Raw genomic sequence first — 21203 nt, 5'->3', positions numbered from 1 at the left:
TGGGCAAAGAGCCAGGGTGTGGCTAACACTGAGGTCAGTAAGACAAGTGAGGGCCCCCCCCCCCCAGCTGGGGCATCGCATAGACCACAGAAGTGCAGCACCCTCCTCTCCCCACCCCGTGGAGCGGACGAGAGGTGATGAACTGAGGCGTGAAGCACAGATGGTGGCAGGCGGGCGGGGGCACAGGGGTGTGAAGTGAGGCTGGGGCAGGGGGTGGCGGCGTCCCTTACTTGCGGGGAGCTCCCAGGGGAGAAGCCTTGATTGGAGACAGGTGAAGTGGGAGACTGGTTGGCCGGGGAGCCAGCACTAGTGCGATACTGCTGCAGAGCTGGGGCCTACAACGAGAGACAGGTCAGAACCCAGGGGCCCCCGCCTGACTCCCCACTGAGTCGCCCCCACACCTCAGTGAGCAGAGGACTTGGGGCACCTGCGAGAAGAATGGGCCCTTGAGCTCTGCCAGAGCCCGGGGCCTCACGGGGACCTACCACCAAAGCCAGCTCCCAGGTGTGGGGGCTGCGGATGGAGAACCTGGAACCCAGCCTGAGTCTCCCAAGAGGGCTGTGAGGGAAGGAGGGGTCCATTTCAACTCAGCAGGCCTCAGAGCACTCACACACACGCAGCCACATTTTTGGGCTGGAGGCTGAGCCTGGGCAGGGCACAGGGGCTCAATCAGCAGGGCATGGGTGGTACCAGCATGGTCACTTGCGAAGACCAGGAAAATATCCAGAGGGATGTTTTCCTTGCCTGGATGTATCTGCAGAAGCTCTGGAGGTGGCTGCCTGTGCTCCAAGGGAGCTAGCAGTCCCTGGGGGGGTTATACGGCTATACACACCCTAAGCTGGGGGCCTGACGAGGAGCAGTCTGTTCCTGGCCTAGCCACCCATACGCCAATGTCTGCCTGGCTCCAAAGGCAGGCCCCACTGCAGGAGAGCACCAGAGAACTGGGTGCCCAGGCCAGCCCTGGCATCAGAGCAGCCCCCACACCTGTGTTTCTGCCAAAGGAAAGCCTTAGGTGCTTTCCTGTGTGTGTGGGGGGAGGTTGGGTCTGCCCTCTGGGGGATTGAAGCAGCTTGGAAACATGGGTCTCTACTGTTAGGTCACTGCCTGCTCTGCCAGTTCAGGGGTTAGGGGTATGCTGTTCTTTGCAGATCACATGATGTTCTAATGGCATTTATCCTGTGGCTGGCTGCTGAAGGCTGAGTAGAAAGGGCGCACTGTGCCCCAAACATGGGTCTCTATTCCCCTGGATGTAGCCAAAGGTAGCTGTCACCACCCTCTTCCTACCAGGATAACCAGAGTCAAAGTCTGAACAATCAAGAAGCTTTGGGGTTGCAGAGTTAAAAACCAAGCACTCACCACCCTGAGCTCAGCCCAGATAAGGGGTCCCATGGTCTGGGCTGCAGCTCCCTACAGCTCCATAGCAGGGGGGTGCCGTGGTCTGAACTTAGCCCTTTGGGCCCCAGGTAGGGGGTCCCATCCTATAATTGAGCTGCAGCCCCCAACCTAGACAGGAGGTCCCAGGGTCTGAGCTGCAGCCCCCAGCCCCTTCCTCCCCTCCAAGTTCATCTCCATCCCTCTGGCTCCCAGAAGCCTGTTCCCCAGGTCCTGAGCTGTGCTCTCATTACCTCCAGCAAAGCCCTTTTTTGGATGGGAAGGGCAGAGGGGGAGGGACCAAACGCTATGGGGAAGGGCTTGGCAGCCAGACACAGGTGGTCCATCTTGGGTGAAGTGTGGGGCACTGACCCCCACTTGTGCCTCAGTTTCCATGTGTACATGGGATGAAAACCTTGGCTTGAGGATTCCAGGAAGAAACCTCGCTGTGTGCCCGGCCCCCAGCAGTGTCTGCTTTAGCCCTGAACACTGGCAAGCTGGCCTCCAAGTGGAGCCTTGAGGTGGCTGCAGAGTCAGCTGGGCACCAACTGTCCTTGGGCCCTGGGTGCCCAATGGGGCCTCCCACAGCCCCGGGCTCCTCCTGCACAACCTCCCAGCCAGGCCCTGCAGACCCCGTCCTGGGCTTACCGAAGTGATGTCGATCCCCATTGGTGGCTGGCCTGGGTTGTCTGGGGGGGACTGGGGGAGAGAGGACGGGACCGTGACCGAGAGCGGGGGCAGCTGGGGCCCCCGCGTCAGGCTGGTGCTCGGCATCAGGGGGCCGCCCAGGGGAAGGCCAACAGGCACCTGCGGAGGCGGTGGGGGTGGCTGCTGCTGGGATGCGGGCGGCGGAGGCGGTGGGGGCTGGGGCTGTGGTGGGGGTGGCTGCTGGGAGCCTGCCTGGGTGAAGAAGGCGTAGGGCAGCTGCTGCTCCAGAGCCAGGGCATCCATGGCCACAGCCTGCGGAGAGAAGAGGGCGTCAGGCAGAGCTGTGCTCAGCAGTGAGGGCCAGGCCATGGGCACCTGTGCCTGGGGGCCCAGCCGGCCCGGCAAGCTCAGCAATGATGTCATGGATGAACCTGGGCCCGGCAAGCTCAGCAATGATGTCATGGATGAACCTGGGAAGTGCAAGCCCAGGAGGGGCCTGGCCCAGGGCCGTGGAGGGTCAGGCTGCAGCTGCACAGGACCTGGGTGTCAAATCCATCTGGCTGCACCCTGCACTCAACCAGCCTTTCTTTCACCCTCACCACACACCGAGAGGCAATCACTGTCCTCTATACCTGCTCGAGCTCAGGAGGTCCCTGGCCTCTCTGAACTGGAGTTTCTCCACGGGGGGGGGGGGAGTTGGGGGTTGGGGGTAGCAGACACCAGGCACCACACTCCGGTAGCCCCACAGGTGGCCAGCGCTAAGCCCCTCTGTGGTCCTGGAGGGGAAGGGGCCCTCCACCACCACCCTATAGCCTGGCCCATGTGGGGAGGTTAGAGAGCGTGTGACTGTTGGAGGTACTGGTGTGGCCACGCCGTGATAACCAGTCCAGGCCTTCTCGGGAGCGGGAAGGAGGAACATCAGGAACATCATCAGAGGGAAGTTTTCAATGGTCATGAATCTGCAGACGGTCCCCGGGGCAGGCGGGACTCCTGCCCTGGGAGGGAGGTGGGACATGCCCCCGAGCTACTGGATGTAAACATTTAGCAGATACCCAGCCTCTAATAAGTGATGGGTAGTTAGTGATCACACAGGACTTTCCAGGAAGGCAAAGCAGGCCTCAGAGACTGGAGGTGGACAGAAAGGACAGGGGTCACAGATGGAGGGACTCGTGACACAGAACCACCGTGGCTCTGCTTGGACCCTGATCTGATAAGACCATCAACCATAAAAGCAGACAGAGACAAGAAAGGGAACCATGCCCAGGACAGGCATTGGAAGGAGTGCAGGAATAACTTAATTTTGTTATAAGTGGGTGACGCTATCCAGGTTATGTTAAAAAACAAACAGCAAAAATGTTATCTGTCAGGGATTTTTTTAAAGATAGACAAAATGGACAAATTCCTAGAAACATACAAACTACCAGAACTGACCCAAGAAGAAACAGAAAACCTGCGTAGACCTGTATCAAGTAAGGAGGTTGCATCAGTAATCAAAAACATCCCAGGGGAGATCAAAGCTCAGACCCGGGTGGCTTCACTCGTGAATTCTACCAAACGTCAATACTTAACATCAATGCGTCTCAAACTCTTCCCAAAAACAGAAGAGGAGGGAATGCTTCCTAACTCATCCTATGAGTCTCGACTAAGTAAACAAGAGAAGAATCAAATGACTGAAATCAGAAACAAAAGTGGGAACATACTAACTTTATAGAAATGAAAGAGTTAAGAGAGAGGACCGTTAGTTACCGTGAATAACCACACACCAACTTGCTGTGTAACCCAGACGAAATGGACCCACTGCTAGACACACAAAACTACCAGAAAAGTAGATGAAGTAAAATTACAGTAAATTAGAAAAAGAAAAAAATGATACGCTCTAAAATTCGATTTTGGAAAATTTCGACTAGATCCTAAAGAAGAAAACACCGTAATAAAGCAAGCCCACTCACACGGCATAAGCTAACATCAGACCTGTCTGGGACGGTACAAGGAGACTCCAGGCCACTGATTAACCTATTTCCCGTGTGTTTAAAAGTTGACAGAAAGCCAAAAATGCCGGGATGTTTCTGCAGCCCCCCGGAAGCAGTGGGAGGCCTCCCAGAGAGGCAGAGCTGGGCCACCCCCCATCCCACCTCGCCCTCACACCTGAGTAATGGGTGACAGCGGGGAGAGGGTGGGCGACACCTGCTGCTGGGCCTGCTGCCGTCGTGCCTCGGAGCTCAGGGACAGCGGGCTGACACCAGCTGGTCGGTGCTGCGGCGAGGAGCCTGGCGTGTTCATCCCTGGAAGGGAGGGTGGGTATGACTCTGGCCTCCAAAGGGCCACTCACACACCCACAGCCACTGCTGGAGACAGCTCAATCTCTCAGTCAGAAGCCAGTGAGCATGCCCTGATTGCCAAACCCAGGATACCCCCCCCTTCCAAGGCCCCAATACCTTGACATTGGGGCCCCCAGCTGTGTGGGCTGTTCTCCTTCCCTCCTCCCATGCTGACCAACACTCTCCACCTGACCCTGCCCCCTCTCTAGGAGGGGCATGTCCTGTGGGCCCTGCCAACCAGGCAGCACTTCCCTGCCTGTGGACCAACACGTGACTGGCCCCTAGTTGGACATGTGAGCAGGCTGATCGAATGAGTGCCTGCCCCAGGGCTTTCCATGCAAGTCCAGGAAGGGCGGTCTGGAGCTCTCTGTATGCTGGAGCCTCCTGTGGCTGGAAGGGGGAGGGCAGGCTGGAGAATGAGGAGGGAGAAGGAGCTCCTGAACCCTGGATACAGCCACACTGGCACTTCCTGTCTTTGGGAGACAATCAATCTCCTTTTTTTCCTAACCTGCCTTGAGTTTTGGTTAGTTTCAAGCAAGTCGATCCTCCCCAACACGGCGTTTCCTCTTGACCCTCCTGCTCTCCTCACCTTCCTCTGATGCACATCCCTTCCTGCAACCACTCCTGCAGCCAGATCTCTCAGCCCCAGACCTGTGTGACCTGGCAGCCCCTCCATCTCATGTCCACATTCTTCTCCCCCCACCTACCGTGCTTCCCCGAAAATAAGACCCAGCCAGACCATCAGCTCTCCTGTGTCTTTTGGGGCAAAAATTAACATATATATATATATATATATATATGTATATATGTATATATATATACATATATATATATATATAATTATATCATGTAAGACCCGGTCTTAAATTATAGTAAAATAAGACCAGGTCTTATATTAATTTTTGCTCCAAAAAATGCATGAGAGCTGATGGTCTGGCTAGGTCTTATTTTCGGGGAAGCACAGTAAGTCCTCTCCATGTTGGAGCAGCAGACTCATTGGGATGCCCAAACTAGAAACTGCTACTCTTTCTCTTCTTCCAAAACTGCTGTATCTGATGGAGCTCCTGCCACAGACTCCACGTTGCCCTGTCCTTCCCCTCAGCCCCCTCCCCCAGGGAGCTAATCCCTGAAGACACCCGTTGTGAAAGAGCTGAGTGAGGTCAAGTTCAGTGTGGCAGCAGTTGAGGCCTGCAGAGTTATCCTGCCAGGATGACAGACCCCCCTGTTGCCACGGGGAGCCCTGGGGGCCTGGCCTGATCCTCCAGACTCGGTTTCCTCATCACTGAGACGGAGATGATGACAGCTGCCCTTGTGAGGCCCTAATGCCCATGAGGCCCTAATGAGGTTGTGAGAAGCTCTGGTAAGTCTGGCCCACAGTCAAGGCCAGTGAAGGTGCCTGACTCACCCAGGAGAGCCAGGCCTATCCTGCCGAGGGCACCAGATCAACCTTGTTCCAGCGGGTAAAACAGCAGGTTCATGGGCCAGCGGGAATGCAGCCAACACATGCTACGGGAGATGACAGGCAGCCTTCTCTCTGCCCAGGGCAGCTGCTTGCAGGGGCTGTGTCATCCGTGCAAGGCGAGCCTGGTCACGCCTGCACTCCCCCTTGGACTCCCTTGGAGGCTCCTCCCAGCGCAGCACTGTGTGTGCGTGTGGGGGGGATATGGGGGGTGGGGACTGGCACTGTGGACTGCTTGCAAGGCAGGGCCCAGGGGTCCACTTTCTGCACAGACCTTGGGACCCAGAATCAGGCTGCTGTGGACACAGCCATGTCAAGTGAGGCACTGTCAAGGGGCCTGGGCAGGAGTCCTGGAGACACCTGCTCAGAGCACACAGTGGAGAGGGGACCCTGGGCCATTCCTGCATCTTCTCGGAGCGTCTACCACTTCATGTGTTCAGCAGATTGAGGAATACACGACGACATCCAGAGAGCAGATGTTGAGGTTCAGTAAGCAGCAGAGGCAGGTGCCAGAAATGAGAGGGACAGTGGGACCCCAAGGGCGGGGGGGGGCCTGTGGCAAACTGGAGCGCTCTGGCCCATCTCGAGGCACCAGGCCTCGGTCCACCGCTGCGAGGCCTTCTGATTTAAGAGAAGCCAGAAATCCAGATTTTTATATGCACTCTCCTGATGTGTAAGTGTCTATTCAGAGCGTCACGCACACATTCACAGGCCAGACAAAATACACCAGTGGGCTGGGTTTGGCCCTGGGCTGCCAGCCTCTAACATCTGCCCTGAAGACAAAGGCGTTTTTTAAGCCTTTGCTGGGCTGCAGCATGAGCTCCTGGCCTCACATGGGGGCTGGGAGGGTGGACAGACGCCTTGCTGTTGAATTCCTTTTGGCAACCTGGATCACCTTTGGGAAAAGGAGTGGGGCCAGCTGGAAGGGAAGTCTGGGCGGGCAGGGAGAGCTGCCAGGGGAGGGCGGGCCAGGTGGCAGGGGCCTGGCCTGAGGCACGTAAGCTCTGAGTGCCGGGAAGCTGGGCGCAGAGTACTGCTAGGAAGGAAGATGTGGGCCTGCTGTCCTTCCGGGTCCCAGTAGATAGCCAAGGAAACAACTTCAGCAAATGTGGAAGGGGACGGGAGAGGCCGCTGTTTCCCTAGTGGGGAGGCCTCTTCCTCCTTGGGGGCTCACGTTCTGACGGGCGGTGTGATGGGTATGGGGGCGATCTCCACATGTGCCAAGGGCCATGGCTCAGCTTGATTTAAAATGCGCCTGGAAAGCAGAGCCCCAGCCAGGCGAGTTGCTGGAGCGGCAGGTTCGCAAACAACCCAACACATGTCAGACATCACCGGCCGACACTGGAGCCAGGCAGCTCCCCCCGCCACCCCAGCTTGGGGTCTACTGCTTTCACATGTGCTATGTTTTCCTGAGCTTGTTTAGACTCTGCTCAGGCTGGAGGTGTACGGCTCCCGGCAGGCGCTGGGGGGCTGCCAAGGACCCTCGGGCGGAGCGGGTGGTGCTCCAGAGGCTGCAGCAAGATGTTGGAAAAACAGGGCCCAGGAAACGGCAGTGTCTGCACCAGCAGGGGGCCCAGTGGCCCCAGAGACAACCTTCCTTCCAATTGTTTTCTTTACACAGCCTGGTGTATGCGCTGCTGCCTACCCATCTCTGGGGGCTTTGGGTCTCAGGCTCCATGTGTCCTGTGTGCCTTCCCTGGGCGGGGGGTTGGGGCACGGCTGGGTGGATGCCCTCTGCCTGGTGGCTATGCCTTGGCAGGCATGGGGCCAGGCGTGTGGAAGAACAGTCTTGACACAATCAGGCCAGAGGCCCCACTCCACTCTGCACTGTCTGGCCTCCACCCCTGCTCTGAAAACCTAGGAACATGGCACCAGAGCCAGGGCTGACTCTCCTTTGCTCACCCCATCAGCCCAGCTCCCAGGCCGGACAACTGCCCCTGCAATCTCTCTGCAAAGTGTCCAATGGGGCCCTGCCCTGGTCCAGGGGCTGCCGCCCTCTCCAACAGCCTGTTCTTTCTGGGGGACCAGAGGGGCTGTGACAAACAGGACGCTAAACATGTGATTCTCTCAGAAAATGCTGTATGGCCCTGCCTACCGCACTCAGGGTAGACCGGTGAGTGTGGGCCATTCTGGGGCCCCTGGGCAGGATGGAGGGCAGATGATGTAGTGCTCTCACTGACCACCAGGTCCCAACACGTGTGGGCTCACAGAGGGGCCCCCTACCCCCGGGGCTGCTGGAGGCTGCTCCTTCTCCTGCAAACCCGCACATCCCACAGTCAACTTGATGCAGGGGTCACGACAGGGACACAGGAGAGTCAGGCCCAGCCCAGGGGACGAGAGAAAGCAAGGCAGTAATTCAACAGCAACAAGGCGAGGACAGAAAAGCAAGGCTGTGTGAGAGGCCCACGGAGGGCGACGAGGCCAGGAGGCCTCCCTTGAGGGGAGGAGGTGTGAGAGGAGATGGGGCAGGTGAGAAGCCCCCTGCCGCCTACACGAAGAACAGGACCATGGGGGCAAGAACAGCAGGTACAAAGGCCGCAAGGTGAGCTCATTGACTGGAGAGGAAAGGTATAGAGAAGAGGTATCAGAGGTAAGGGGCTAAGCAAGGTCCCGAGGAGAGGAAGGCCACGAGCTGACAGCTGTTCTGGGTGGAGAAGAGGCCAGGACTGGGAACGGGGTGGCGTGTGGAAGCTGGGAAGAGTGAGGAGGGTCTGAGTTGGGCTCAGGACATGCCAACAGGTCAGGGGGTGCAAAAGGACAGAGGGATCGAGGAGGACAACTCCAGGTCTCTGGCCCAAGCCACAGAGAAACAGTGCCACTGACCCCCAGAGAGAACGGGACTGGGGCAGTGCCAGGAGATACTGGGATGGGCAAGGGGCCCATGGGTCATCCCTCAGGACACGGCTGGGGAAAATGAGTGTGGAGCCTGGGGAAGGGTTCAGGCTGGAGTGTCCAAAGCAGGCAGCCACAGTCAGCTGGGGGGTCGGGAGAGCATGAAGGGCAGGGAAAGCCTAGTCTACCCCTCTCTCTGAAGCCCCCAGCACCCCTCGGACCACTGTCCCATCCCTGGGGGCACCATGAGCTTCCCACCGCCAGTCTTTGCTCAGGCAGTGCCCTCCGCCTGGACGCCCTTCTCCTTAGGGCAGCCTGGTAACGCTGAGCCCCTGCACTAGGCTCTGCCCCCTCCCAGGCTTGGCATTTGGGAGATGACCCTACTCAGTCACTGCTCATACACACATGCTGTCCTCACTAGGAGGAGAGCTCTGCTGGGGAAGGAAGTGTCCCCACCCACCCAGCCTTACCCTGGCCAGTGCCGATGCCCAGGTGTGTCAGGTTGGCAGCGAGATTGCCGGTGCTGCTGGAGCTGCTGAGAGCGGGGAAGGTGGGCTCCTCAGGGTCCAGCGGGGTGGGGAGCGGGGAGGGGAAGTGGATGTTGGTCAGGTCGGGCAGGGAGCCCCCGGTGTTGTGGGTGGCGGGGATCAGGGCTGTAGTGTTTTCCTGGTCAGCAGATGGAAAAATGCTGGGAAAAGGCCAGACATGGGGGGGTGAGCTCTTTCTTGGATGGTAGCTGCTATGTTCCCCCAGAAGCTGCAGCAGTGATGGGAAGGAGCTTGTGAAAAAAACTAACAGGTGAAAATGACACCCTGCTATTAGGTTCTACCATGCTCAAGAAACAACGATCCGCCTACACCTCCAATGGGACCTTAGGAAGCAACCTATCCCTGGAGGATGGGATGGGGTCAGGGTCCTCCCGCTGCCCGGGGACAGGGTGTGTCTGAGGCGTGAAAGCACTCCCCCCAGCCTTGCTGGGTGACCGCCAGCAGCTCTTCTTGCCGGGACTTGCAGCCTCGTGAGTATCCGGGGACTGGGGGCAGTCCGAGCATGCAGAGCGGGCCTCGCTGTCACTTACTTGATTCCAGGGACCTCGCAGGACTTGGGCCTGGACCCTGTCTGAAAGGAAAGACAGCAGAGGCTGAGCAGCCTCCTCATGCATGGCCCAGCTCCCCAGCAGGGCCGAGGGACGCTCAAGAAGAAGGTTTATGGGGTCCCAGGAAGTCCCACAGATGAAGAACAGGTGTTCCCGAGGGATTGAGGGCGCTGCCCCAGACATGCAACACCAAGAGTCTCGCTATGGCCCCTCCTGGCTTCGCTCCGTCTGCCCAGTTGAATGGCACAGTACAGTGGTGAGGTGGCACCTTGTCAGAGCCAGCTTCCCAGGGGAACGTGTTGCCTGCTCTTTACATCTCAACCCTCGAGGACTGCTGCCAGCTCTGTGGCGGGGCCACTGGAAAGCTGAGCACCTGAGGTTAACCTCCCATATATTCCTGGATCAGGGCAGGGGCCACCTGAGCAGGGGCTGCCCCTGCTCAGTGTTTCTCTGTCTACGCCAGGAAGGGCGTCACGTAAGGAAGCCTGAGGTAGCTTGGACAGGTTGCCCTGAATACACAGAGGCTGCCGCCCTGCCGCCAGCTGACCCACCTTCCCATGGTGCCACCGCTGGGACTCCCTTAGGAACCCTCGTGCCCCACTGTCTTAGGACAGGGATTCTGGCCACCAGGACTGGTGCTTAGGACAGACTGGCCTGAGAGAAACGATGCCAGGGAAACCCTATCAGCAGGAAGACCCTGGCTTCTTCTCTGGGAGCAGGGGACCTACGGCCACTCAAGAACTGCAGCCTCCAGGCCAGGCCACTAAACTCTCGTTCAAGGACAAAGCAGGGACCTCTCTTCCGATGGCAGCAGACATGACTGGACGGAGCCTGTGTGCTGATGGGGGTTCCACTGTGTCACGTGCCCTGATTCCTGTCCGCCCCTGAGGCCCTGGGGCAGACAGACACTCCTACTGGTGTGTTCTTTAGGGATTATCAGACAAGAACGTGGACCCACTGGGGAGGGCAGGGCCAGCGCGCCCACACACCCAGTGAGGGGAAAACACCCAACTGGCAGTGACTGTGTCACCTGAGGGGGGGCATGCGACCAGCAGACCTTGAGCCTCTGCAAGGAACAAGGGTGGAACGGGTTTCTACTTGGCCACTGGGCTCCTTAATTCTGGGAGTAAACATTCACTTCATTATCGGATTTTTGCAAAGCACCTTGACAATGACTTTCTAAACACTCTTTTCAAAAGCATTCCACATCAACAGTATTAAGAATTCACCCATCATTCCCCTGCCCTGCCCCCAACGAATCCAATGGAATCCCTTTACTGACATTCTCACAGACGCATAGTATCACACAGTAGGGAAAAGGAGCCTGCCCACGTGCTGGACTCTGGCATCCTCTTCTCACTCCCAGATGTCAGGGTGTTGCCCCAACACCTGCCATCTTCTCTTTATGGCAACACCACATTCGGTTGTCTTTGCGTCATCCTTGCACAGGGGCCATGCTAATCCCTAGTGTCCAATTTTAGTGTACGTGCTGCGGGCGTGAGTGCAGGTTTTACTTCTTTACATGCTTTTCACCAGTGTAACAGGCCTGTGTCCACGGTGAATCGGCCGACAAGAGTTGTCAAATCTGAGTGAGGGTCTTACTTCAGGGAGGGGGAAGCCGCCCCAGGGTGCTGTTTCCCCATTGTTACACGGCTAAGCTTACAAAAAAGATCAAAAGGGAAACCTCTTTCGCAAAAGCGTACAGGCTCTTACCTTCTTAGTGTCCCACGCTTGCTTGGAAAGGTTCTTGTCCGTCTCTGATGTGGTCTCCTCCATTCCTGGGACTGTTAGTAGTAAGACTGAGGTGGAGTGGAGGGAGAAGGTGAGTCAGAAAAGGCATCTCTGCAGCTACCTGGCAGCACCAGGAGAGCACTTCCCTGACCTAACAGTCACAACCGTGGTGGGAGCAGAACTGCCCCAACAGTGACTTCTGGGGAGTATACTAAAGGACAAATAGGGTTTCATTTAAAAACAGTAAGTCAGACAACACATGACTTAAAAATGAAAATGAAAGCTCTGGAGCTGAAGATATGCAATGATTCGGCCTCCCAACTGGACTGATTTGGGCTTTGGAGGCCTCGGGCGACAGAGAACTGCTAAGAACCTCTCCCCACCTCCTGTGAGTGGCCACCATCCTATGGACACCTGCTTCTCCCTCTTGGGCTGTCAGCACAGGGGCCCGGGACACATTATTCAATGTCAGCCAGGTTGGGTACATCCACCATTGTAGCTGTGGCCCCATGCATTAGTCACCATACCCGCCAGCCGTGAGGTGGGGAGGAGGGGAGGAGAGGAGGGCGGGTCTGACAGGCATCACTTGAGGCCCTGGCACCAGCTGCACCTGAAGGCCCCTTTCCTTGCATCTTCTGGTAAAGGGGATTAAACAGTTTCTAGATGAGACCCAATTTCTTAATGCCTATTGGAGGTTTAGTGTCTCACTGGCAGTAGAGCCATAATGCAGCCAGATGGGCCGACTACTCCATCTCACAACCTGGAGGAGCTGGGCTGTGGGGTGAAGGGCAGTCAGGCTAAGCCCTGACCCATCACCATCTGGGCCCTTCTTAGAGGAATGGGAACAGACGACATGTCTCCCCTACCCCTACCCCAAGGACAACTGGACTCTGAACTGCCAAGAGTCTGGGGCTGGCAGTCACCGGGAGTCCCAGGAGATGGTGATGCCTGCCCACCCGCTGACCCCAAAAGCCCCACCTTCCTGGGGGACCTGCCAGGGGGACGGCCACCTCAGAACTTGCCCTAACATAGGGAAAACGAGGGAAACACCAGTCACTGTGTCGTCACCACCCCTGGGCATTTGGAATCCTGGCTTTTATTTGGAGACAGTTCCTTCTGCAATCTCACCTTCACTGCCTGATGAGCTGGGGTGCCGGGAGGATGGAATGCAGAGAGCCACCCCACAAGGGGTGAAGTTCTGGTGAACAATCCTCCTGTCAACAGAATCTCCCTGGTGTGTTTACACGCTCGCACAGTGAACTGCTACCAGTGGTGAGTGGTTGGGCCTTAACTGCATGTGATTAATTCTCTAGTGTTAAAGTCTCAGGGCAGATCAGGTCCCAGTGGGGCTTCGGGAAACTGGCCTCACAGCATTGTGCACCCCTCTCTGGCTGATGCTGCCCCAGTTTTTAAGATGGCATATGCCCTCCTGGAAGGTCCTAGGGACTCTGCTTCTGTGTCCAGGTCTGAGGAGGGGTTGGGGGCCCGGGCACAGACCTGCCCAGCTACAAAGCCATGTGTATGGCCCAGATGGAGAGGAGCTCTGGGCACGAGTTGAGAAAGAACTGGTCTCTTTCCCACCCACCATGGCCAGGATAGGCCCAAGGGCTATGAACCGGGAGGGTTCTGAGTAGCAGAGCTGGGAAATGATGAAGTGTGAAGCCCTGGATCAAGCTGCACCTAAAGCTGAACATCTAGCTCTGGCCTGTTCAGTTACGAGCTGCTAGCTGCCCCTTTTGCCCTGAGCTGCTGCCCACTCCGTTTGAAAGAATCTGCAGGGCCCCTAGACTGTGTGGCCATGCCCTGAATCCATGAACAGAAGCCAATGGGTGTTCTCAGGGGCTGTTTTCTCTGCCGAGAAAACTCCTACACACGCTTCAGAACTCCAACTCAAATAGCACCATCTCTGAAAAGTTTCCCCAAGTTCCTCCCCTTGTCCTACAGCACCCACTGAGTCTTCCTTCACCCACAGGTCTGCCCACCATGAGCTTGTGACCTCTAGGAGCACAGGGGCCGCTGCTGGACTTGCCTGACCGAGCAAAGGGGCCCGCGCGCTCTGCTCATACCTCTTTTCTGGTGTGCCTCCTGGGACCCACCCATGAAAGGGTCTGGCTGGGTGGGTGTCATTGTGCTCTGGTGTAGGGCAGAATCAGAATTGGTCCTGGGAAAAGGAGAGAGACCATGATAAAGGGACTTGGTCCCCTGGGCCCCAAGGGTGATAAAGGGACAGTCCTGGTTCCACTCATCCCGGATGTCCTCGATGGGGCAGGGGAGCAGTCAGGGGTCATTTGTGTGAGCTGCAGCACCTGACCGTGGTCTTCCAAAGAACCACAGGGGTGACCACGGTTTTTGTCTGCAAAGCCTGTTAGCAGCAGGGATGTCCCTCTGTCCATCCTAACCCGACCCTGCCCATCCCTGACTCCTTCGTGTACTTCTCAGCTGTCGGTAAAGGACAGAGCCTTCCTGCTGAAACCCTCTCGAGAAGAGGCCAAATGGTCCCACAGTGGCCCAGCCTTGGGGGTTCGGGCCCCCCAGCCTATCACTGGGTCCCCATCTGTGACAAAAACCAATGGGCAACCCTGCCTTCTGGGACGCTCGGGTACAAACCAGGTGTGATGGGCAAGAAGGGGAGGCAGTGACATGAGGCTCAGAGAAGGCCCTAGAAGGAATGCAGCTCCTGGGGGAGAAGCCCGCGAGGGAATGTCATTGCTCTAATCAGCCCAAATGCTGCCAGGAGCTCCGCCCTCTGCCCCAGGGACAGGGTCACCCAATCTGCCCCCAGTGCAGGTGCCTGGAAGGTGGGTCCCCAGATCAGCCCTCAGCTGCCCAGGACACTGTGGGGCTCCCAATAGTGCAAAGCGTAGGTCCAGCTACTCGGCTGGCTCTGTGGGGATGAGAATAAGAGCTGCATGTACCCAGCCAGGATGTCTCAGCCACTGAAAGTGACATGGAGGAAACTTAGTTCAGGGAAAAGAATAGCTTACAAAGGACCAGGCCAGTCTCTGACCCCGGCGCCAGCCGAGCAGTTGAGGAGTCAGTCGGGGCCCTGTCCCCCACCACTTGTGTCTCTGAGCAAGTATTCTGACCGCTGTGTGCTCAATTTCCTTATGTCTACAATGGGGAAAACAACAGCATCTACTCCACAATGCTCTGCGTTTTATATCAGTTAATATATGTGAGGGTTAATAGAGCTTGATATATATATGATATGTCCTTAGTTGTTGAATTACTGAATATATTATATATATTATGTATTGTATTATATACACACATATATACCTATATACATATACATATATTTTTTAATAGTTTTCTATTACTTTTGGTGTTTTGTACTGAAATCACCTACACATGTACATACGAGGTCTGACAATTACGTTCACGAATTTGTTGCAACGCTGTTGCTAACCTTCTTTGGTATCAGAGGGATTATTCATTATGAATTTGTACCAACTGGACAAACAGCTAACCAAGTTTACTATTTGGAAGTGCTGAAAAGGCGGCGTGAAAAAGTTAAATGAGCTGAACTTTTCACCACCAATTCATGGCTCTTGCATCACGACAATGCCCCAGCTCACACGGCACTGTCTGTGAGGGAGGTTTTAGCCAGTAAACAAATAACTGCATTGGAACCCCTCCCTACTCACCTGATCTGGCCCCCAATGACTTCTTTCTTTACCCAAAGATAAAGGAAATATTGAAAGGAAGACACTTTGATGACATTCAGGACATCAAGGGTAATACGACGACAGCTCTGATGGCCATTCCAGAAAAAGAGTTCCGAAATTGCTTTGAAAGGTGACCTAGGCGCTGGCATCGGTGCAGAGCTTCCCAAGGGGAGTACTTCGAAGATGACCATAGTGAGATCCAGCAATGAGGTGTGTAGCACTTTTTCTAGGATGAGTTCGTGAACTTAATTGTCTGACCTCATATTTTCTGTGTGTGGTAAATTATGTGTAACATAAAATTTACCATTTTAACCATTTTATAGTGTATCCTTCTGTGGCATGAAGAGTATTCATACTGGTGTGCAGCCATCGCCTGTATTATTGTAGGTACTTATGTTAATTCTATTACTGTTATTTTAGACCTTTCTAGGTCTAATGATGGCATGGTGGGTGTTGTTTACCTCTCCTGGGAACATTTATGTATTTTCCTAATCTTGTAGTAATAAACGTATAATACTTTTATAATCACATTTTCATGACTGTTTAGCAATGTGGGAAACTACAACATCAAATGAAAAAAGCAAGCTACAACACTGAATAGCCAACATAATCCCAATTTTGCTTAAAAAACACAAGAAAAATAAAGCTGATTCCTAGAAACTTCCGGATGCTTCCTAGTTATGCCATTTGAAAGTGACTCCGTATTAGTTTTCCAAGCACGACCACGAGGAGTGTGGTTGTGTTTCCAATGGGAGGGCTGTGGGCAGGCTCTGGGTCACTGACCTTCTCCAGCTGGTGTCCGCGGGCGGCGAGAGGTACACGGTGCCATAAGGGCAGCTGTCCACTTGAGTGTGAGTTAAGGGGATGGCACTGTCGGCTCAGGCTCCACCCGAGCCCCAGAAACCTGGTGGCCAGGATGCTGGGAGCTTACAAACATCTGGGGCCACAAGACTGGAGGGGATGGGAGAGTGGGGCTTTCCTGCCTGGCTGCAAGCGGCCTTGCGGGAGGCCCCATCCACCTAGCACTCAGTACGCACCTCCTGCATGCGCACACGTGTGCTGTACCCCTTACAAGAATCTGGGGCCCATGGGGGTGGCGGGGAGTCTAGTTCAGCTGACCTGGTCTTGACTGAATTCTGGACTGATGAGGCAACTCCTGGGCTCCATCTGGGGTTCAGCTAGTCAGACTCCCTTTGCCATGGAAATCAGAACTGGGAAAGAACAGGCTTCTCTGTTCTAGAAAGCAAGGCGTCTCAGAGCAGTGCTCAGACTCGGGGGGATGGGGGGCGCTGGCCAAGCACTGAGAGGCGGCCGGGTTTGGGGGGAATCCTGATGATCTCCCTGCTTGGCCAAGGTATGGACTTGAGCTTTATGTCTTTAGATCTGTCCAGTTCTGGCTTGGACCCTCTCAACGCCACTGCCTCAGCTGGGCTGTCCTCTATATGGTCCCGAGAAGCTAGAGGGCTCCATCAACATGGCCCTGACGTGTGGGCACACGGCTCACAGCCTTCCTGGGCTCCACTGCCCAGCTGGGTGCCCAAGTGCAATATGACGTGGCGTCACCTGCCCCAACTCTCCCATCAGGCTGTGTACTCCAGCGGCTACCTCTGCATTCTTATTCCCCGTGCCCCCCAGTCCCTGCCTAGCGAAAGGCTCCTCCGCTTGCCTCACTGCCTCCTCTGGGGAGTCCACTGGGGAGGCCCTGCTCCATCCCCAGAGCTGGCAGTTCCATCAGCTAGATGAACTCAGGGTCCTGCAGTCACCAACAGGGCCCAGGCTCCCTGCCTGAGTCCTCTGGGGAAAGGATATCTGCCGTCCGTGTTTGTCCACCGACAGGGGCCGGCGGTGCGGGGAGCCGAGCCGGCCGCGCTCCCGGTACACTCTGTCCACCAGCCCATGGTGCCGGGTGGTCCGACTGGTGTCCAGGCCTGAGGACTGGAAGGGTGTCTGGATGTGGGGACAGGGCCAGGGAGGGGAGGAGAAGAAATGGGAAAAAACAAGAGAGAAACCCACAAAATGGTTATCAGCTGTGGCCTGCCCCCCAAGATCTGACCTTAGGGTCCCCCACTCCCAAGACACCCTTGGCCACCACCCTGCAGCCCAGACAGGCTTCCTCCTTCAGCTGGCCCCTGGCCTCCGAGCACTGCGGTGGTTGGGGCGAGCTGGGGACCCCGGGCGACAGGCGTGCAGTGTGGCCAGCATGCACGGGCCAGGCAGAATGGTACAAGCTCAGGGCTGGTGCTGGCTGGGGTGCCAGGGGTGCAGACAGCCGAGCACCCCCCAGCCTCACCAGGTACAGACAGGCTTCTGCCTTCTCTCTCGGGCCTGGCCGGCCTCCTCTCCCCACCTACGTCATTCCTGGAGGGGCTGCCAAGAGACAGCCCGGGGTTTCCAGCTGAGGACATTGAGGGGCCCACCTGGCCAAGTGCTGACTCCCCAGAGGCTCCTTGTTGAGCCCCAGGCTGGTCTTGACTAAGATGTGGCCCACGGCACCCTCCCCACCACATCCCAGAGTCACGTGCAGGCACATTTTGGAGCCCTTGGCCCATGGCGTGGCAGGACAGGGCTTCCTTCCAGCACCTGGGGCTGGCATGAGGCCCCCGGCCAGGCCCTGCTCCCTCTCCTGGCTCCATGCTTCTGAGGCCCCCAGGAGCCTGCTCTCTGCTGTCCCTGGCGCCAGGGGGCTCCTCGCCATCTGAATGGGGTGAGACTGACAGCCTTAGCCAGCTCTGGATGCAGCCTGTCCTGCTGCCCAGCCATCTGGTCCTCGGGCCCTTCTGTCTTCTCTGGGCAGCCAGGCAAAAAGCAATTTTCCTCCAGAAGATTGCCATGGCTGGAATCCTGCTCTTCCCACCCACACCAAATGCCTCAGCTGGTGTTCAGGGCTGACTGCTCTCCCAGGGTCGGGGACACCTCTCTCTCTGACTCAGCAAGGACCCTGCTGGTTTAGGGCCAGAAGACAGCCATGACTGAGAGAGGGAGGGAACCTCACAATCCGGCAGGGACACCAGAGGGCAGGGGCCGCTAACCTCCTCCCCAAGATGCCTGGAAGGCGGAGGGAAAACTGAGGCGGCTGAAGCAGAGTCAGAGACAGAGAGCAGCTTGCAGGCCACACCTTGGACCCGCGCACACGCACACGCACACGCGTACGCCTGGCACGGGACAACCATGCAGCGTGGGCGCACATGCTCAGACCCCCAGGCAGGGTCTCTCCACGCAATCGCACACACATCCCCAGACGGGGGGTGTAGATTGAATCCGTTTCCATTTGGTGGACAGGACACCTCCCACCAGGCCATAGGGGCAGCCACGCTGGGGACACCAAAGGCCTCAGCCCAGGGGCTCATTTACCAGAGAGACAGGAGCCGCTGCCAAGGCCTCCCCCAGAAATCCGCTGGGCTGGAAATGCAAAGAACCAAAACTCTGAGATGCTCTGGCCTCACCTGGTCCCCCAGGACCCTGACAGGCCCCTGCACTCTCAGCCCCAGGAGCTCCGTGCCAGCCCAGGCAGGGCAAGCTTGGAGTGCCCAAACAGTCTCCTCGAAGGAGAAGGGGACAGGAAGACCAGGCAACGGGAGAGCTGGGGAGGGCGGGAGGGGGAGAACCCCAACTCAGAAGTGCCCTGACAAAGAGGTTGGCTTTTGGTCACTGCGACGGCCCCAAGCATCTGCTCCCATGAGAAGGCTGTCTAAGGAGGGCCATGGCCCAGGCTCCCAGAGCTGACCCGGGTGGACCCTGGCTGGTGGCCGGCTGCATCGCAGCAGTAGCATCACGGGAGGAATAGGAGTTGGGGAGTGACTCAGGTGGCGGGTGGGGAATGAGCTCCCTGAGGAACAGGCCCGGCGCCACCTGGCCTATCAGCATGTGGACAGATGTGGCTGTTTCTGGGGCCCTGGCCCAGCAATGGGGCAGAAGTGTGGCCGTCCGTGGACCTGTCCCTGCAGAGCCAACACGGTGCTGGGGGTGGCCCACCAATCAGCCCCAGCTCCCCAGCCCACCTTGCCACCTGCAAACCAGGGTCGGGCACAGCCCAGGGGAAGAGGATGGCCCTGCGCCCAGGCGGTGGGCCTTATCTCTTGTTATTTATGATAAGGACGTGCACGGCGGCCCCGCGGCCTGCAGGAGCTGCACTGTGTGGGTCTCTGCCAAGAAACGTTTGCAGACAAGTGGGGTCAGGCTGAGGGGCCTCCTTCTGAGAACCGCTGGGCTTGCGGATTAGTGCGGCTGACGGAGCCAAGCCCCAGAGGCCCCAAGCGGTTCCCGCTGCCGCACAGCCGGCCAACAGGTGTAGCGGCTGCCGAAACACTTGTGGCCAGACTGGGGCCTTGCTGCAGGGTCTGCTGACAGGGGACTAGCGGGGGGGAGTGGGGGAGCGATCTGGGCGAGGCCTGGCCAAGCCATCCCATCCCAGGAGCAGGAAAGGAGTAGGCGGGGGTGGAGGGGAGGGTTGCGGCAATTGTCTGCTGACCCTAGCTGTCCACAGCAGCCGTCACACACACACGCCTGCCCAGAGTGGATGCAGCCCAGGTGGGAGGCTAGAGGAAGCTCCCTGAGAGAGGCAGTGGGGGAAGGGGCTTTACCTGGAAAGGCAGATCCACGGTGCCACTTCCGATCTGGTTCACATTGGGTAGGGAACCGCCGTAATACTGGCCGCGGCTTGGGCCCAGTTGTAGATACTGCGACTTCTGGAGCTGGAGCTGCAAGAGAAACTGGCAGCTACGGCAGCGGTTCAGGGGTCCTCCCAAGCACAAACTGCACAGTGCAGCCCCCAAGGGCCCAAGCAGTGGGGTCAGTGGTACCAGTCGCAAAAGGTGTGAGACCCCGTGATTACTCAGATTCTACAAGGAGCTGGAGTCTCATCACCCAAAACAGCAAAATCAAGGTGCCCTGGCAGGCCCTCCCGAGGACTCCGTGAACTTGGGGGGGCTTCCTTGCTGGCTGACATGTTTGTGAATGAGCAAGAGTATGGCGCAGGCCTGGAGCCTGCAGCCTGAGGAGGCGGCCCCTCACCCACCCAGGGGAGCCGTTTCTCATTGCAGCCAAAGGCTGCGTTCCAGCATGAGGGCCAGAGGCTGCGAATTGACGCCCGGACACAAGAGAAATCTTCTTTCCAATGGCCTGAATTGGAGGGGCTGGCTCAGCAGAGTAGCGCTGGCTTTCAAAGCGCAGGATGTGGATTTCTCCGGCAGCACACACAGGATGAGCAGGTCTGCCAGACCCCACCTGAGTTCAAGGGTCCTGCCCATGGCCCCAAACTCCTACCTGTTCCCCCACCACACAATAATGCCCTGGGCCCAGTGGATGGCCCTCATCCGGGCTGGCCGTATCCCTCATAGTCCTCCACCCATCACTTAAATAGGGACTCTTCCTGCCGGGGCAGGCCTCAGAAGCAGGAGCCTGGGGCTCTGTGACTGGCCACGGCTGCCTCATACCTGGCCTGGGATCTGTCTCTTCTCTCTCAAACAGCCAATTCCACTTTTTGGGAACAACGGCAGATGCCCTGACCCGTGCAGCACCACCCATAGTCCGTCACACCACTGTGGGAGGCAGGCGTCCTGACAGGGGTGGTGACCGGGCATGAGGGGAGGGGTGGCGTCCGCTCCCAGGGCTGGGGTGGTTGCTAGGGTCGGCGCTGTGTACACAACAAGGCCGCTCACGTTCCCTCACAAACAGCTCCTGGCAGCTTCCGCCAGCTGGCCGCCCATACCGCCTGTTCCCTCAAGCCGGCCCAGCTTCCTGGGGGGCCTCGGACACCGGAGGGGAAGTGAAGCCAGAGAACTGGCCGCCTGCCCACCGGGCGGAGCACCTCACCCAGGTAAACAGCTGTTTCCTGAGAGCTATGTGGAGCTGGGAGGGAGGTGGACCTTGATCCATTCCTTCCCGAGTGGTTCTCAGCATCTTCAGAGTCCAACCCAGGGTCTGTCTCTGACACGAATACTCCGCTGTGCCCCCCCCCCAGTCAGGAGGGACAAAACAGGCCAGGGCCCCCACCTCTGCCTGGACCCCAGACCCACCCCATGCCCTCTTTGTGCGTGAGCCACGTGGCAGGAATAGGTACTGCTTCTACCTCTCAGGTACCA

The 21203-nt window shown here is 57.4% G+C and overlaps 1 protein-coding gene across 11 annotated transcripts in view; it reads right to left on the bottom strand.

Annotated features, from left to right (window-relative positions):
- Nucleotides 1–21203, bottom strand: part of CRTC1 (CREB regulated transcription coactivator 1) — a 58187-nt gene that overhangs the window by 11377 nt on the left and 25607 nt on the right. For 4 of the 11 annotated variants that reach the window (XR_013995176.1, XM_081077185.1, XM_081077188.1 and 1 more), the window contains exons 2-12: nucleotides 19704–19820; nucleotides 18475–18522; nucleotides 16933–17070; nucleotides 15907–15968; nucleotides 13522–13616; nucleotides 11438–11523; nucleotides 9707–9747; nucleotides 9099–9316; nucleotides 4165–4301; nucleotides 2020–2331; nucleotides 231–335 (exon numbers count right to left, since the gene is read on the bottom strand). Coding sequence is in view for 10 of the 11 variants with exons in the window: in XM_081077185.1 (XP_080933311.1) it covers nucleotides 231–335; nucleotides 2020–2331; nucleotides 4165–4301; nucleotides 9099–9316; nucleotides 9707–9747; nucleotides 11438–11523; nucleotides 13522–13616; nucleotides 15907–15968; nucleotides 16933–17070; nucleotides 18475–18522; nucleotides 19704–19820 (1359 nt within the window). In the remaining variant the exon portion in view is untranslated. The remainder of the gene's footprint in view (nucleotides 1–230; nucleotides 336–2019; nucleotides 2332–4164; nucleotides 4302–9098; nucleotides 9317–9706; nucleotides 9748–11437; nucleotides 11524–13521; nucleotides 13617–15906; nucleotides 15969–16932; nucleotides 17071–18474; nucleotides 18523–19703; nucleotides 19821–21203) is intronic. The other 7 variants (XM_081077191.1, XM_081077193.1, XM_081077192.1 and 4 more) reach the window with 4 other exon arrangements.

The sequence above is a fragment of the Rhinolophus hipposideros genome, assembly GCF_964194185.1.
Source record: "Rhinolophus hipposideros genome assembly, chromosome: 16".
NCBI lineage: Eukaryota > Metazoa > Chordata > Mammalia > Chiroptera > Rhinolophidae > Rhinolophus > Rhinolophus hipposideros.
This window is presented reverse-complemented; position numbering and strand designations above follow the sequence as displayed.